This window comes from Lathamus discolor, chromosome 6 (assembly GCF_037157495.1).
Source record: "Lathamus discolor isolate bLatDis1 chromosome 6, bLatDis1.hap1, whole genome shotgun sequence".
Classification (NCBI taxonomy): domain Eukaryota; kingdom Metazoa; phylum Chordata; class Aves; order Psittaciformes; family Psittacidae; genus Lathamus; species Lathamus discolor.
In genome coordinates, this window is record NC_088889.1 from 30344807 (window position 1) to 30362361 (window position 17555).

General features: G+C 43.4%; 1 protein-coding gene across 3 annotated transcripts in view; it reads left to right on the forward strand.

Annotated features, from left to right (window-relative positions):
* The window catches only part of LGMN (legumain), a 30353-nt gene extending 16755 nt beyond the window's left edge, over window positions 1-13598 (forward strand). For all 3 annotated transcript variants that reach the window (XM_065685636.1, XM_065685635.1, XM_065685634.1), the window contains exons 6-14: window positions 4717-4792; window positions 5289-5351; window positions 6283-6349; window positions 8215-8333; window positions 9011-9100; window positions 9834-10031; window positions 10685-10855; window positions 11951-12018; window positions 12786-13598. In XM_065685636.1, coding sequence (XP_065541708.1) covers window positions 4717-4792; window positions 5289-5351; window positions 6283-6349; window positions 8215-8333; window positions 9011-9100; window positions 9834-10031; window positions 10685-10855; window positions 11951-12018; window positions 12786-12825 — 892 coding nt within the window. In that variant the 3' untranslated portion in view covers window positions 12826-13598. The remainder of the gene's footprint in view (window positions 1-4716; window positions 4793-5288; window positions 5352-6282; window positions 6350-8214; window positions 8334-9010; window positions 9101-9833; window positions 10032-10684; window positions 10856-11950; window positions 12019-12785) is intronic.
* Window positions 13599-17555: the final 3957 nt, after the last annotated feature.

A 17555-nucleotide genomic window follows, 5' to 3' on the forward strand; every position in this document is an offset into this window, starting at 1 on the left:
TCATGCTTCTACAGAGTTTGAGATATGAAATTATGATGCCTATTTAGTAAAGTGTGTTCTATTTCTGACTCAGTACTGTTATATTTTTTATGTATGGTGTTTGCTGTAAAACCTTTAAGAATTTAAATCTGACCATTTGGAAGGACTGACATAGTTTAAGAAAAATTGTCTAAGTGCCTCCCTTCATCTCACAGATTAGAGGCAAAGCAATGAAACAGAAGAATCCTGCCCTGGCACTGGGTAGAAGGAGCAGGACAGTAGTCCAATAAACTATTGCTCTCATATTGAAAAGCTGAAATAGAAAATGATATATGCAAGGTGTATAGACAAGAAGTTAGTAAATTCCTGCACATTTACAAGATTGTCCTTTCTTAGTAGCTGGAATGAGCCAGGAAGTGACTATAAAGCATTTTTCGTTAAAAAAAGTACTTCAGAACACACCTCCCATGGGAAAGCTTGATGTTGCAAGTCAAATAAGGGAGTGACTATGCAGGGAGCCAAGGACTCTTCAGCTGCACAGGAGGACATCTTAAACCCACATATAAAAGTCCTTGTTATTTACATTTCAGCTTTGTTGTATTTGACTTAGGGTCAAGAGTGGGAGCCGGAAAAACAGCACCTAGTTAGGAAGGGGGGAGGGGATTTAACTGGGCCTGTTGGGGACAAGCCCAAGAGGAACATGCTAGGGATTGAAGGATGGCGGGCTAAGGAGGACTATCAATCTCTTGTTTCACTTGTGGGAAAGGATAGCTTTTTAGACCCTGTCCCGCAGGGGAAAAAGGGTACTAGGACTGGCTCCCTGAAATGCCTGTACACCAATGCACGCAGCATGGGGAATAAACAGGAGGAGTTAGAAGTCTGTGTGCGGGCTAAAGGTTATGATCTAGTGGCGATTACAGAGACATGGTGGGACAGTTCACATGACTGGAATGTGGTCATGGATGGCTATGTCCTTTTTAGGAAAGATAGGTCAGCGAAGCGAGGTGGTGGAGTTGCTCTTTACGTGAGAGAGCAACTAGAATGTATTGAGTTCTGTCCGGGGTCGGATGAGGAGCAAGTGGAATGTCTGTGGGTACGAATCAAGGGGCTGCCTGGCACGGGTGATACAGTTGTGGGGGTCTATTACAGACCTCCTGATCAGGACGAAGGAGTTGATGAGGCTTTCTACAGGCAACTGGAAGTAGCCTCGCGACTACATGCCTTAGTCGTCGTGGGGGACTTTAATTACCCCGATATTTGCTGGAAGACTCACACAGCCAGTCATTCACAGTCTAGGAGGTTCCTCGAGTGCATTGATGATAATTTCTTAATGCAAATGGTGGACGTACCAACTAGGGGAGCAGCGCTGCTAGATTTAGTACTCGCCAACAAGGAGGGTTTGGTCGAAGTGGTGACGGTCAATGGCAGCCTTGGCTGCAGTGACCATGAGATGGTGGAGTTTAGGATCCTGTGTGGGAGGAATAGAATACCTAGCAAAGCCACAGTTCTGGATTTCCGAAGGGCCAACTTTGGCCTCTTCAGTCAACTGCTAAGGGAAGTCTCATGGGAAAGTGTACTAGGCGGTAAAGGGGCTCAAGATAGTTGGTTAGCATTCAAGGACCGCTTCTTCCAAGCTCAGGATCGGAGCGTCCCAATGAGTAGGAAGTCAAGTAAGGGATCTAGGAGACCGGCGTGGTTAAACAAGGAGCTGCTGGGCAAACTCAAGTGGAAAAGGAGAATCTATGGATTATGGAAGGAGGGGCTGGCCGCTTGGGAGGAATATAGGACAGTTGTTAGAGGATGTAGGGAGGCAATTAGGACAGCTAAGGCCTCCTTGGAACTCAGTCTTGCTAGTCGGGTTAAAGACAATAGAAAGGGCTTCTTCAAATACATAGCAAATAAAACTAACACAAGAGGCAATATAGGCCCACTGCAGAACGAAGTGGGTGCCCTGGAGACAGAGGATATAAAGAAGGCAGAGGTGCTGAATGCCTTCTTTGCCTCTGTCTTTACTCCTGCAGACTCTCCCCGAGGGCCCCGGATTTCTATAGCCCCAGAAGGAGTCAGGACAAAGGAGGAGTTTGCTTTGGTAGATGAGGATTGGGTTAGGGATCAGCTATGCAAACTGGACATCTGTAAATCGATGGGTCCGGATGGAATGCACCCACGGGTGCTGAGGGAGCTGGCGGAGGTCATTGCTAGGCCACTCTCCATCATCTTTGGTAAGTCGTGGGAAACGGGCGAGGTGCCTGAGGATTGGCGGATGGCAAAGGTCACACCAATCTATAAGAAGGGCAAGAAGGAGGACCCGGGTAATTATAGACCGGTCAGCCTTACCTCCATCCCTGGAAAGATGATGGAACAACTTATTCTTGACTCCATCACTAGGCATATCAAGGATGAGGGGGTCATTAAGAACAGCCAACATGGTTTTATGAGGGGGAAGTCATGTATGACCAACCTTATAGCCTTCTATGAGGAAGTGACTAGGTGGAGGGATGATGGTAGAGCGGTAGATGTAGTTTTTCTTGATTTCAGTAAGGCATTTGATACTGTCTCCCACAGCATCCTCACAGATAAGCTAAGGAAGTGTGGGCTTGACGATCAAGTAGTGAGGTGGATCGAGAACTGGTTGAGAGGAAGAAGGCAGAGAGTTGTGGTCAATGGCGCAGAATCTAGCTGGAGGTCTGTGACTAGTGGAGTTCCTCAGGGGTCGGTGCTGGGACCGGTGCTGTTTAATATTTTCATCAATGACCTGGATGAGGGAACTGAGTGCACCCTCAGCAAGTTTGCTGATGACACAAAACTGGGAGGAGTGGCTGACACACCAGAGGACTGTGCTGCCATTCAGCGAGACCTGGACAGGCTGGAGAGTTGGGCGGGGAGAAACTTGATGAAATTTAACAAGGGCAAGTGTAGAGTCTTGCATCTGGGGAAGAACAACCCCATGTACCAGTACAGGTTGGGGGTTGACCTGCTGGAAAGTAGCGAAAGGGAAAGGGACCTGGGGGTCCTGGTGGATAGGAGGATGACCATGAGCCAGCAATGTGCTCTTGTGGCCAAGAAGGCAAATGGCATCTTAGGGTGCATTAGAAAGGGAGTGGTTAGTAGGTCAAGAGAGGTTCTCCTCCCCCTCTACTCAGCATTGGTGAGGCCGCATCTGGAATATTGCGTCCAGTTCTGGGCCCCTCTGTTCAAGAAGGACAGGGAATTGCTTGAAGGAGTCCAGCGCAGAGCCACAAAGATGATTAAGGGAGTGGAACATCTCCCTTATGAGGAGAGGCTGAGGGAGCTGGGTCTCTTTAGCTTGGAGAAGAGGAGACTGAGGGGTGACCTCATCAATGTTTACAAATATGTAAAGGGTAGGTGTCAGGATGATGGAGCTAGGCTTTTTTCAGTGATATCCAGTGATAGGACAAGGGGCAATGGGTGTAAACTGGAGCATAGGAAGTTCCACGTTAACATCAGGAAGAACTTCTTTACTGTAAGAGTGACAGAGCACTGGAACAGGTTGCCCAGGGGGGTTGTGGAGTCTCCTACACTGGAGATATTCAAGGCCCGCCTGGACAAGTTCCTGTGTGATGTACTGTAGGTTACCCTGCTCTTGCAGGGGGGTTGGACTAGATGATCTTTTTAGGTCCCTTCCAACCCTTGGGATTCTGTGATTCTGTGACCCAGCCATTCTTTGTTAGGCTCTCTTATGTGAATTTCCAAGTGGTTTGACTTCTTCTATTTGGTGGGACAAGAACTCAATTATCCTCTGCCCAGAAAGCCTCTAGCTTGTCTTCCAGGTTGTTCCGTAACCAGCAGGTTATTGGCCAGGCAGATGGCTGGACAGTGACCCCTTGAGCTGCTGCAGTTGTACCTTTTTGCAGTCAGGAAAGAGCAAAAGCAAATACAGATTTCTGGACCACTGATGCAGAGGAAAAGAGGAGGTCTTGGGGGCTCCTTCCAGTCTTTTCATATATTTTGCATTTAATTGTCCCTGAATACAGTTTAAAAGCAATATCCGTTTGCAGATCTGGCTGTTAGGGCAAGACCTTAATATCACCCAAATGTGTTCTGTTTGATCTAGAGTGCAATAAAAATCTATGGCAAGCTTTGTACTACACAGACATTAGGGAAACAAAGATGGTGAACGTGCAGTGCTCAGCTGACATAGTGCGAATGCCAATCTAGCCTAATATGTGAGTTTGCATACACATCAGTTCTTCATGGAGGTACAGGCCGACACTGATTTGGCTAAGTATGGCTATGCAGATAACAAGGAAGTACATAAACATACCTAAGGATCTTACAAAGAAGTTTTTGTGGTTTATGTCTTTATTATTGGTGCCTCGGTATAATTTAGTGATAGAATGGTACAGTTGTCCACAGTATAACATTTTTTTCATATAGACATCGAAAACTAATAGTGCTCCCACCATACTTGATGTGCCAGCCTTACCAGCAATCAGTTTACAGTTTGAAACGTGAAGTGTAATTGCTGTATTCCCCATGCTTGAAGGACTAGCTTATATCCCTGTTTTCATTCCATTTGCAGACACTCACCTCTTCTCATAAGCACCCAAAGTAGTATGCTTTGAGATGAAAAAAGTAATACCAAAAGGAAGTGCTTCAGCTGTATTATTTTCAAGTATTGACATGTCTTAGCACTGAGAAGCAGATGATGGCTGTTGTGATGCAGTTCAGGTTGGAGTGGTTAGAAAGAACTTGTTTGCAATTTTTTCATTACAGTGGTCCCAAGGATCATGTGTTTGTTTATTTCACTGACCATGGAGCTCCAGGACTTCTGGCTTTTCCTGATGACGATGTAAGTATTTTGGGAGATTTCTTTGTCATAAGAACCATCCTTTTAGTGACATACTAAAATAGTAACTAATAAATGTAAAACACAAAGGTGTTTGATGCTTTGCCGTATTGAGGGGGGAGGCAGAAAAACAGCAATACGCTTCTCATCACCACAGTTTGGATTTTTTCCAGTTTGAATTTAAGCCCTTAGGTGAAATTATATCATTTAGTATTTCACTGGACTTTGATGGTCCAAGCAGACTATTTCACCCAGGTACGACTTGACTATTTCACACAGGTATGACTTGACTTTCTGGTGTACTATACTTATCATGTGGGACCATTACTTACCTTTTTCTGAGGGGTAAATACAAGAATGTTGTATTTTGGGCAAAGCACCAGATATATTTAATGGGAAACAGTATACATATCCACAACAGTTAGTATTTATCCCTGTTAAGTGAATTGTGTATCTCTTGAACATCAGTGGTTTTAATACAAGGCTTCTTCTTTTACAGCTTCATGTGAAGGATTTGAATAAGACTATTTGGTACATGTATCATCACAAAAAATACCAGAAGGTAAACAAGCATTATCAGAAGTTGTGAGATTAAAAGAGCAGCTGGCACAGAAGAGAGACATTTGTCTTCATTTTGGGAGTTATTTAAAACAGGAGGAAGCTGTCACCGTGCAATGGAATTTGGATTAGGATTTTGTACTTAAAAGTATTGATCCTATCCAAATTTTCTCTTTCCATTTTTAGTTTACTCTGTATCTGCAATAGATGTTGAGATGTAGTGTACTGCCTTCTGATAAAGATATATATTCTGACCAATGGTGGAGAAACGCCATCTGTAACTGCTACACCCTCATAATATCCACCTGACTCTTTCTTCCTGTACTTTGCTTCAGACAGCACTGTTACTACAGGTAGCCTGTATATACCATGTTTCTCTTGCAGTTACTAATATAGCTTAAGAGACTGTACCTCTTGTTAGAAAATTATGTGCATTTATTTCATCACATGTAGTCTTAAGCAGAAAAACTAACATTTAAAACATTTTAGCAGTTTGCCTTTTTTTAAGCAACTTTCTGCAGTAATCTGTCTACTATGGGTGGCTGTATTTAGGAACTCGGAAATAGCTATTGGTTCCAGCAATACCACATTCAGGAGTGGTGCATTACTGTGCACACTGTGTCTGTGTATGTTGTATCACTCTTTAGTGATTGTGTATTTGATCTGTGCTTTGTACATTAGTCAGTAGTTCCCCATGGGTTCTGTAGAGATTAATGACATCTTTTCATTGTGATTGTTTCCCCTTTCCACATACTTTAGTTCCCAAAAAATTAAAAATTGAACTACTTACTTTTGTTTTCTTTATTTTAGAGCATTATGGATATCTCTTGTTTCAGGTACAGCAGTACAGACCATCTAGCTACCACTGAAAAGCATTGAAGGACTTTTGTCCATGTCCTCATGGAATTTCTTAAGGACTCTGGTTTATCTTACAGATGGTGTTTTACATTGAAGCATGTGAGTCTGGATCTATGATGAATCATTTGGCTGATAATATCAATGGTGAGCAATCAGTTAACTTACTGGAGTTGAATGTCACAACTTGTCACAGACCTAAACAGATACCATGCATGTCAAGGGTAGGTTCAAGGCAGTAGAAGTCTTAATAGAGTAGAGTTTTAGCAAGGAGTACAAGAATTAGAGAAAGTAATATTTTCCATTTATGGGAAATTCATTTTAAGGAATTAATGGAGTCTTACAAACGCTACTGGGGCTTTCTTTTTCTTGCAACTGAGAAGTTGGAAAAACATTTGTTTTCAGGAACTACGGGGTTGCCCTTAACTGGTAGTAAGTTATACTGACATTTCTCAGCCCCAGCACAGCTAACGGTGGGTGTGAAATTCCTGCTATCACTTTCATTGAGTAGCAAAGGCACTCAGAAGACACCAGGCTGGTCAATTTTGCTCTACTCATTTGCATAATAACCCAGGAAATGGAACTCAGATTTTTCAGGGTTTCTGAGCTCTCTGCTGCAGAGCTGGGAGCTCAGCCTTGGTTAGACAAGAAGTTCTTTTCAAACCCCTGTTCTGTGGCAGGGAGACCGAATGATCTGGCTTTCTTGTAGGTTTGAAGCTGTGGTTGCAGGGAAGACCAGCCATGTGCCTATCCATGGCTTCCTGGCTTTTTGGCCGTGGAGTGTGCTGCCTGGCACCTGCTTAGACTTCTTATAGCCCTGTCAAAGGCTTACAGAAAGTTCACACAGTCTTTCATATTGATGATAGTTCAAAATAAATCTTCAGAGAATCTGCATTCTCCAAAGTTTGTTCTGTTCAGAATTTCCAGTCCAAGGACTCTCTGGTTTCACCACCAGCTCTGCCATGGACTTACAAAGCAGAAAATTGATAATTGATAGTAGGAAGCTGTCTTTGGCAGCTTTCAGTAGGGAAGTGCAAAGCCTAACAGGTTACTTGGTAAACATTTTAAAGGGGCTAAGAGGAGCACTTTACTACATGGACAAGATTTAAGACTTTTTTTGGCTTTTGAACTTTAGGTGCATTCTGAGTAGAAACAACACTATAGCTCTATAAAAGCATACCTAACCCTTTCTCATTTTGAAACTTGGACTTTCATGAAGTTGCACGAGTATGCTACAAGTTGACTTTTGGCAAAAAGCAAAAATAGGTGTTGTCTTAATGCCTGTAAGATGTGTTTACATATGTTGTGTTAGAGACGACTTACTGGAACACTGTGCTTGGGGCAGATGTTCTAGAGGCCTGTTTTGCATTTCTCTCAGTGTAGAGTGTTATACAAGAAAGGATATTACTTAGAAGGTGGCATTTCAAGGGTGATGAGGCACTGGCACAGGTTGCCCAGAGAAGTTGTGGCTGCCCCATCCCTAGCAGTGTTCAAGGCCAGGTTGGATGGGACTTCGAGCAACCTGGTCTAGTGGGAGATGTCCCTGCCCATGGCAGTGGTGTTGGAACTGGGTGAGCTTTAAGGGCCCTTCCAACCCAAACCTTTCTATGGTTTTCTAGAAGAAAAGATGATTTAGAGGGTTTACTTCAAGTCTGGGGAAAAGGCATCATTACTGTAATAAAGAAAATGAATGTATAGATGTTGTCAATGCACAGGTATTCTCAGGCAGCTCTTCAAACAGTAGATTTTCTCCTTAGAAGTGTATATTCTTGTTTAGACATCCCAGACCACACATTTGGCAGCAAGGAAGGAGTTCTTTTAACAGTATTCTAAAAGTATTCTAGCAGCACTGAGGTCGACTGAACAGAGTGATTAGCAGGCTTCTTTCCTTCCTGCTATTTAGAAGGACGTGATTGAAAGCCAAAACACTTAGACAAATATATCACGTGCAGCTCAGTACTAAATCATGTGGAGGGAGTTAAAAAAAAAATTACTTTCTATTTATCTTACAGTTTATGCCACAACAGCTGCCAATCCCAGAGAGTCTTCGTATGCATGTTACTATGATGATGAAAGGCAGACTTATCTTGGGGACTGGTACAGTGTGAATTGGATGGAAGATTCAGATATGGTAAGTTACTTAGATGAGGTTTCTGCATTTCCATGCTTGAAAAATTACTTAGCTTTTTAAAAGTAGCTCCTTTACAGGATTTGTGAAAATACTTGTTTTTATGTGAGACTGAAATCAACAAATTGATTTGATAAAAGTATTTATCTACTATTCAGAACCATATATAATCTTTATTTGTTTGGGTCACTAAATTTCTTTCTGAAACTAACTTTGGGAAACATTGTCTCCTTTTGTTATTTATAAGATTAGAAACTGCCTAACTTCTGGTTTGAAATTCACTAACCCGGATTTGCTTTTCTGAGACCACACCTCCAAATATGTTAAACAAGTTCGGGTACTTCAGTAGGTTGTACCTCTGCTTCAGGGATCCTTAGTGAACTGTGGGTAACCCATTTGTTAGCATAATAGGAAACAGTGAAACAAATCTGGGATATGTATGCTAGCCCGTTCCCTTCTTGCCCATTTGCTGGGAGATGAGGAGATCATTAAAAGCAATTTGAGAATATGCTGTCAAATCTTTGTTTCAATATTTACTTTTATGTCTTTCAAAGGTTGTGTAGTTCTTGGCCTATACTTCCTTCTCCATACTGACAGCTAAGAACCTTTCCAGGTTTCCTTGCGTTTTTAGAATAGCTGAATTTAAGTATCTGTGACCACATGGAATTTTCTTCATACAGGAGGATCTAAGAAAAGAAACACTCCACAAGCAGTTTCAGCTGGTGAAGAAACGAACCAACACCAGCCACGTGATGCAGTATGGAAACAGAGTATGTATAGGAGTGGGCTTCTTGGTCAGATATATCTTAAAATCTTTTGTGCTCTATACTTTTACACCTTAAAAAAACCCACCCAAAAAACCCCAAACAAAACAAATAAAACCTCAAAACAACACACACACACACCCCGCTCCCCAAAGCTCTGCTGTAAATTGGCAGGGTTGATTTAGAAAATGAAACTGTTCATCTCAGAAGACCCCTGAGCATTTAAGAGATGATACTAAAAGAAGTACAGCCTGGTATTGTGTTTTAATCTAGGGAGTCAGGATGTGAGCTGTCTTCCAAGCTCCTCCAGAGATGTAACACTTCAGACAAGTATAAGAAGGGTATTTATCACCTCCAGCCATATTATGAATATTGATGAAATGTGAATAAGTACACTGATCCTTCACATGGGAAGAGCTAAGAGGTGATACATCATTGATAGTAGTCCCATTATTCAACAGATTAAATATTTGTTAATTAAAAAAAAAAAGTCACATTACTGAACCTGACAGATCTTTTTTCCCACAGCGAGTTTTGGAAATAAAAGTTCCCAAATTCTTGGCAGCCTCGCCCTTTTATTGAAAAAATCAAGATGTGCACACCCACACACAACTCTACCATCTCCTTTATTTTCTCTAATGTAGCAAGTTTAGAGAGTTAGGTTTGCATGGCAAAGCAGGGACAGACTACCCACTGAAGGGGATTGACATTTTCCATTTGTTTACTTTCTAACCCTCAGAGCATCTCCTCCATGAAAGTGATGCAGTTTCAGGGCATGGGGAAGAAAGCTATCCCCGTCTCTCTGCCACCTGTAGGACACTATGACCTAACGCCTAGTCCTGATGTGCCTCTTGCAATCATGAAGCGAAAGCTGATGGTTACCAATGACATTTATGAGGCTAAGAAGATTGCTGCAGAAATGAAAGCACACCTGGAGGTAAGCACAAAAAATTAAATCATTGAACTACACACCAGGTCAGATTTGTTTCCATCATAAGCAGTAGCAGAAGTAACACCCCTGAAGCCAATGGGATTATTTGCAGTTTTTGCAAGTTGCAGCAGAATTCCGTTTCAGACTGGTAACCTCTGGCTGATGGTTTACTCTTCCTTTAAAATTCAGGGATGTGTTCCACAAGGCACAGTCAGTAATGATTATCTAGGAAAATGTAAGCAAATGCAAAAGTCAGTTTCAGCTTTTATTGCCATGAAATTCCTCATCTGTATCCATAGGGAGTCTTGTTTGGAAGACTTACTCGGTGGTAATAGAGAAATTCTTGTCTCAGTAGAACTGAAGTCTCCCAAATCAAATAGCTTCTGCAGAATGGTAGTCAGTATTGTTCTTGGTGGTGTTTTCTTTCTTCTGCTGGAACGCTAGACAGTGTATGATTTTGGGAGCCAGGAGTCTGGGTTTCTGTCTCCCTAGCTTTCATTTGTGTCTTAAGGTCCAAAAAGCTGTGCTAAAAAGAAATGGCAAAATTGGGTTCCCTTAAAAGCTCAAGAGTTGATGGAGGTTTAAAGAAAAGAAACATTTCAGTCTTCAGATTAGGTTTAGAAAAAACATGGTTTCGGTTCTTATTGTTTTATGTGCAGGTGAGAGAATTTATCCAAGAATCCATGCGAAAGATAATCACCTTAGTAACAGGATCAGAAGAACAGACCAAGCAAATTCTGTCGGACAGACTGACCATCAGCAATTATGACTGCTACCAGTCAGCGGTGAACCACTTCAAAACTCGTTGCTTCAACTGGCACTTAGCCGTGGTAAGTCAAGCATTAGATAAACCTTCTGGTAAAAACAAGCACAGAAATCATTAGCATGTCTGCAAAATCAGCTTTTATTTAAAAAGGTAGCTTAGGGGCAGTCATACAGCTTAGTTGTGCAGAAAGGGTAAGGAATATTTTTGGAAACAGGAAACGACTTCCACTACACCTGTAGATAAGCAAGAAGATTACTAACAACAAACCCCAAAATAATCCCTAATTTTTACTAATGAGTGCTGTCCTCTCATCACCTCCCTCTGCAGAAATCCCAGTATTAAATAAGTCTGCTTGAGGCATCTTTACTGGAAAACAGAAACCCGAGCACCACCACTGTGAATTCCCAATTCCAGTACGTTAGATTTCTGTACATGATTGTGGCTTGCGTAGTTCATTGCAATAGCCTAGCTGCTACTTCCATGGCCTTGTTGAATTCCTGAGAGCCACCTTTTAGTTTAGGGGTTTTATTACTGTCTACTCTTCCTGGGATCCCAATTGAAGGCCAGATCCTGTTGTACTGAGCACTGTTTAGACAAGAATGAGATGTCAGTTCCTATTCCAGAAAACCCAGCCCTGATGTCAGGCAAGGTAACCCAAGTGGGCAGTGGCGTGTGGTAAAATGAGTCAACAGCAAATTAACTGAGTTTAGCAGAAAGCTGTGGGATCACCTGGCAGTTGGCCAAGATCCAAGTACTGTATACACGTGAAAAGCAGTCATTCAGTTGGACCTTCTAATTAACCAGGCTATTAGGCAGCTGCATTGCTCTGAAATTTGAGTTCCCCCTTAGCTTTGTTGGGTTTGTTTTGGTTTTTTATTTGGGGTTGGAGTTTTTAATTATTATTGTTGTTTAAGTGAGGGTTTTTTGAATGAAATTGGTTAGATGGGTGAGCCTTGCCTGAGGGACCACTGTGTAGCAACAGCTGAATTTACCTAATGAAGTTCAAAGAGCAAATTGAACAGAAGAAAGATCCATTTAGTCCAGTGCTAGATTGGCAGTTAAACACCTTGAATATTAATAATCACTTCCATGATTTCTTTTGGGTAAACAATACCTGCTCTTCATCACTGAAATGGTTACCAATGTTTGTTCATTTCAGTATGAGTATGCACTGAGACAGCTGTATGCCTTGGTCAACGTTTGTGAAGGAGGATACCCCATTGACAGGTAAGGAAGCTTCCAGATACACTGTGTGGTTTTATCTATGGCTAAAAAAGCAGAAGCTAATAGGCAGAGGAAGCTTAATGCTAAAAGCTTCTCGTGTGTTCTGCTCTGTTGACCATTTAGTCAGTTAAAGTTCTTCCTCTAAAGTTATGAAAACTTATTTTTGACTACATATTATTTTTAGTTCTCTCCCACTTGTAATGATTCATTTCCCCAGTAACCCTTCAGTTGCCTTGTTGAAGAGCCTCAGGGGAAATGACAGCCAGTCAGAGGATCCCAGTGTACCGCATAACAGAATAGCATGACTGGTGCAAGGGTGTTGCCCTGTAACTCCTGTGTGATCTTACCCAGAGGCAAGGTTGGGACCTGCTGTATTTTCTCTACTGCCACCTCAGCTGCTGGCTCAAACAGATCACAGCATTGCTCCATTCTGTTGAGGAAAGGGCCCGCATTTATGAGCCTGTGTTAGGAAAGGAGGGAAAATAATGGTCTGGAGGTAAGGGATGGGTAGTGGTGGAATTCTGTCTTGGGAGTTTGTAGCAGAGGATGGGATCCTAGCTTGTGAGTCGTGAGAGGAACAAACTTGACAGAGGAAAGCAGAGGAGTAGGGAAGGGGAGGGCAGACTGGTAATTTAGGCAGCGTTCACGTGCAACCCTGAAGGTGAAGAACTGCTGCCCCCACTCCTGATGGCATCCTGCTGCAGTCAGTTTGGGAGGTTTGAGAGCACAGGACCTAAAAAGTTTCTTAACATTATTGTTCTCTGTTGCAGAATATGCCTGGCCATGGATAAAGTGTGCCTTGGGTATTAATGGAAACAGCAGTCCCTAATATAACCCTTAGTACAAGTGATAACATCTCATAACTGTAACAATCCAGACTTTAAGTACATGCAACATGAAAGAGTCAACCACTGTACCGGAACTGTGCTGGGAGCTGAAGTACCTGACCATGAGCAATACATGTGCTCTCCTCTGCGTCCTCAGCTGCTGCCAGCCTGCCGGCTTGACAGACCACCCGGAACTTTCAAATGGATGATTTGCTTCAAATGCAATGCTCCTCGGAGTCTCTGGATGAGCACTACAGGCCACCTACCAGTGATTGTTAAATCTGTGCTAAATTTAAACATGGAGTTGTTAATTCAGGAATTTTTTTTTTTTAATACTATTGCTAACTATAAGCTTTTCAAGAAAAGTTAATGAATTCCATTGTGGTGACTAATTTGCAGACTGGTAAAGAATGAAGAAACCAAAGCTTGTTCTTTAAGCTTTAACTTCTTAAGAGTTTAAAGAAATTAGTTGTGTTTGAGAGCTATTAGATGTGAACAGCACAGTTAAACTGTGAACAGTGAAAGGCTTTGTGGGTAGAAAGCACTGTTTCCCAAAGAAAAACACAAATACCTAATGCTGTAAATTTAGCAACAGTGTATTACAATTAAATGTATATACATGCAAACCTGTGGGAAGTCACAGAGTACGGGAACTGCCTGTGAATAAAAATGAAGTTGACGGTGTCATCAACTTACAGGGCAATACAGTGTTAGACATCTTGTGTCTTGAAAATAAATGAGACCTAATTAATTTTATGATATTACATTAAAATTCTGTCCCTTGTAAGCCTTTTATAAGGCAGGTCATCTCAAAAAAAACCCCAGCGCCCAAAACCCCCAACAAATTAAACCTCCAAACCTCAACCCAAAATCAACAACAACAAAAGTATCAAAAGCCTGAAGTCACATTTGAAGGCACCATTCCTTAGAGGTGACTGAGAAAATGAGAACTGGGGAAGATCACAGGCTATGAGGTGACTCAAAGGAGTTTCAGGTTGTCCATGCCTTTTTACATGTGGAGATAGGATATAAAAATACTTCAGGGCTCTTTCCAGAATATGTTATATGCAAAATTACCTCTCCATGGGAAAAATACAAAGTATAATTAAAAACTAAACCAGCATCCTCGAGAGAGAGAGTTCTGGCTAGCTCTGCTCAGAGAAAAGAGGTTATAGGGACTGTAAGTAAAGCTACTTCTATATAAAGAAGAGCCAGATAAAGCCAGGGACATTAGCACTTTCAGCTGTGTGCTGAGTGAAGGAGCAAAAGCCTAGAACACAGCTTGCATCAAGATGGATGGAAAAAGGTGAAAGTAGGTGGACCCAGGCTTTACTGAATTAAGAAATGAAAGTTTGCACCTTGGGGTTTGTTGAAGATTCGGGTATGTACTGCTTTTGGGTTGCTTCTTGTTTCTTTTCAGCTGTAAAGCTGGTTGGGTTTTTTTAAGCAGAAGTCTAAAGAGAGTATGAAACTCCTGACTGCCTGAATGTGTTGCATGTGTTTCCCTGATGGCAGGAGGGAGGGTTGGCCACATGGAACAGCTTTTAGGCAGTCTGGCTTCTGTCATAAAATAGTGCAACTAAGAGCCCCCAGTCACTTGGAAAGAACGGGAATGTCTTCTTCACTGCCCTGTTTGAATATATGCATAAAATCTGCTAAGTTTTACACTTCTCTGCTTTTAGACTTGTTCTGTGCCCTAGAAATTGCTTTGTAGCTTTAACAATTTTCTTCACCCTCTAGAAATGCCCGTTTTCTTATCAAGTATTCAGAAGAGGCCTTTGGTCTTTTGGATTTTCATATCTGGAATGCAGAGGTGGGAAAAAAAACCCAAAACAGAAAGTCCTCCGGGTTTTTCACACATAACCTCACTTTAAGAGTCTCCAGGTATTATAAGTAGGCCTCAAAAAGTAATTATCAGATGAACAGTCAGCTGCTAGCACACATCCAAGGCCAGGCTGGCCGGGGCTTTGAGCAACCCGGACTAGTGGAAGGTGTCCCTGCCCATGGCAGGACGTTGGAACTGGATCTGTAAGGTCACTTCCAACCCAAACCATTTTGATTTTTATTTTCATGCATTAGTGACACCCAGGCGGCACTTGTACCTCGTGGCCCTTCTGCAGACCTGTGTAGCTTTGAGGATGCAAAGCTGAAACATGACTGTCTGTTTTCCTCCTGCAAGATTTCCAGAGCTTCTCCATTCGAAATGCTACCCATGGAGTCGTTGCTCCTTCCCTCAGGGATGTGCTGAAATGAAACACGGAGGCAGTCTGCTGAAGATGTCACTGCACCCACAATACCATCTGAGATGCAGCAGGTTCTTATTCCTGCCGCACAAAAATCAGCGTGCTATTGAATTTCCAGTCTGTATCCAGAGACCCATTTCCTTGGCAGTCACTGAGGACACAGAAGGAAAAAGAAAAAACCTTCTCTGATGAATACATTTGTTTTAAGGCCTCCAAATAGCACTGCACAGGCTTTGTGTGTGCATGGCAGGCTGTTCATCTTAGGATGGTAATAGAACCGGATGAGAAAGAAAATAGGATTGTGCAAGGTTGGTCTTACGCCAGAGTATCTTGTGGTGGTGTATTGGGTAAGCGCAGGCACCCTCACTCTTCCTTTGGGCATGCAGCTGCTTCAGGCCGTCATCCTAGAATGCCATGATGCAGAAATGACTTCTGCAAAACCTGGAAAACTATCAATCAGGTTCTCCAGAAAACCATCCTCACCAGGCAGGGCAGGGCACAGCTGGGGCTGTGTTATTTACAAAACCCGTTCCTGAGCAGAGGAGTGGTGTGCATGTGTAACCCACAGAAGAGTGTCCTTTGCACCAGCCAGGGCTTCCCGTCCTCCTTATTGATACAGAGTTCAAGGCCCTTTCCCCAGCCCTTCTGTGCCAAATGTACTGCACACAGCAGTTCACTGCTTTCCTTTGAGAGGACCTGGAGGGCAGGGGACATGATCAGCGTCCACAGAACACTCTGTGCTGTTTCTGTACAATGCAAGCTTACATGGACACAGCTTTGTTCAGAGTGCATGTGACTGCTGTCCCTTCTCTACTGGCAATAAAGCAGAATGTAGTTCACCTAGAGGTGGAGATAATGCACTTTAATTTTAGATTCCCGTATTATTTTAGCTCTGTCCAAACCAAATTGCATCTTCTACCACAACAGCTTCAGGTTAGAGCTGAGCAGCCATGCCCGTTGCAGGGTAGGAGGCTTAAGGCTTCTCCTGAGCTCAGCCTCTGCCCTGGGAGAATACGGATGGAGGAGCAGCAGAGGGAAAAGACACTTAAGCTGAAGTCCTGACTGAGCAGCATTTCATGGCAAGAGCAGGGCCAGTTCTGAATCAGAGGCCACTTCCTTCCTAGAGACATGAGCCCCCAAAAGAGTCAGGAGACAACAGAACTCTCACAAGTCTGTAACCCCATGCCCTGCAGGCAGAGCTGGCCAATATCTCATAGCAGCAGCATGCATCCAAGGAGCGACTCCAGTGGGACTCGGGCTTTGCACCAGCCAGGTAGGAGGAAATTGTCAAATCCAGCATCCAACATACTGGACCAGGGCCCATCAAGGCTGTATGATCTCCAGCCCGGGAAAGCAGCAGCACCAAGGGGACAAGGCCCTGAGCAGCTTTGGGAGGCAGGGCCACTTGAGCAGGGATTGGACTGGTGGCCTCCAGTGGCCCCTTGGCCCCTGCCTGCCTGAATCCCTGCACAGGCCTGCGGAAAAAAGCCAGTCTTGTGCCAGGTTTCAAAGTGCAGTTCATGACTGATGCATAATGAGCCCCAAAAGCTCTGGAATTCAGCAGGAAAACTGCCTTTGATTTCAGTGGTTTTTACTTTAGGTTATACATGACCTGTTGATGTAATTATTTCAGTGAATTATTGAGAGATGTTATCACTGGGTGCAAAGTGGCCTTCAGGAAGACCTGTGCTTGAAGTGGTCACGAGGACTTTTAGTTTTCTCTTTGCAGAAGCTGTTGGGTTCAGCAGGTCTCCCTCTTCCTCCCTCTCACACTGGGATCCTTTCCTTGTGAGTAAATGAGTGATTGTTGCACAATGTTTCTCTGCAAATGAGTGTTTGAGGAGGCCTTGACTGGATTGCACAACCTTACTTGGTCAGAGTCTCCTGAAACACTCCTGTCTGCTGATGGCTCATGTGAAGGCCAGAGCACGAGTCATGGCGTGACCATCTTGACTAACCAGGGCTGGCCACAGATCACCAGACTGGACTGCTTCCTCCTCGCCTGGGCTGCAGCATGAGGAAGCCCCACTGCAAAGCAAATGAATAAAACCCCATGGAGCATTTAAAAATGCCCATTTCGTTCCCACATTTGACCTTTTGTTTGGTTTTTTTTCTTGCTGCCCAAAATGTCAGGTATCAGTGCAGGACCCCGGGCACCAGGGTCCAGAGGGAGACACGTGCTGAACGGCTCTGGTAGTCTCCACGCTGGGGACTCAGACCTTCACCAGAGTCACCAGAACAGCAGCATGTTTGCTCCAGACAAGCTATTTCTGCATGGACCTGGTGCATACAGAGCCTGAGTCCAGCTGCTGAGCTGTGAGCTTGAAGAGGCAGCAGCCATCTCTGTCCTGGGATGGTCCAGGATCCCATCATACGGGTCACCTCCCAGCTTGTGTTCCCTGACAAGGTAGGGCTGCGGTCAGGCTCTGGAGGAGCCGTGTCACCCCTGTACCCCAAAGATGTATGTTTC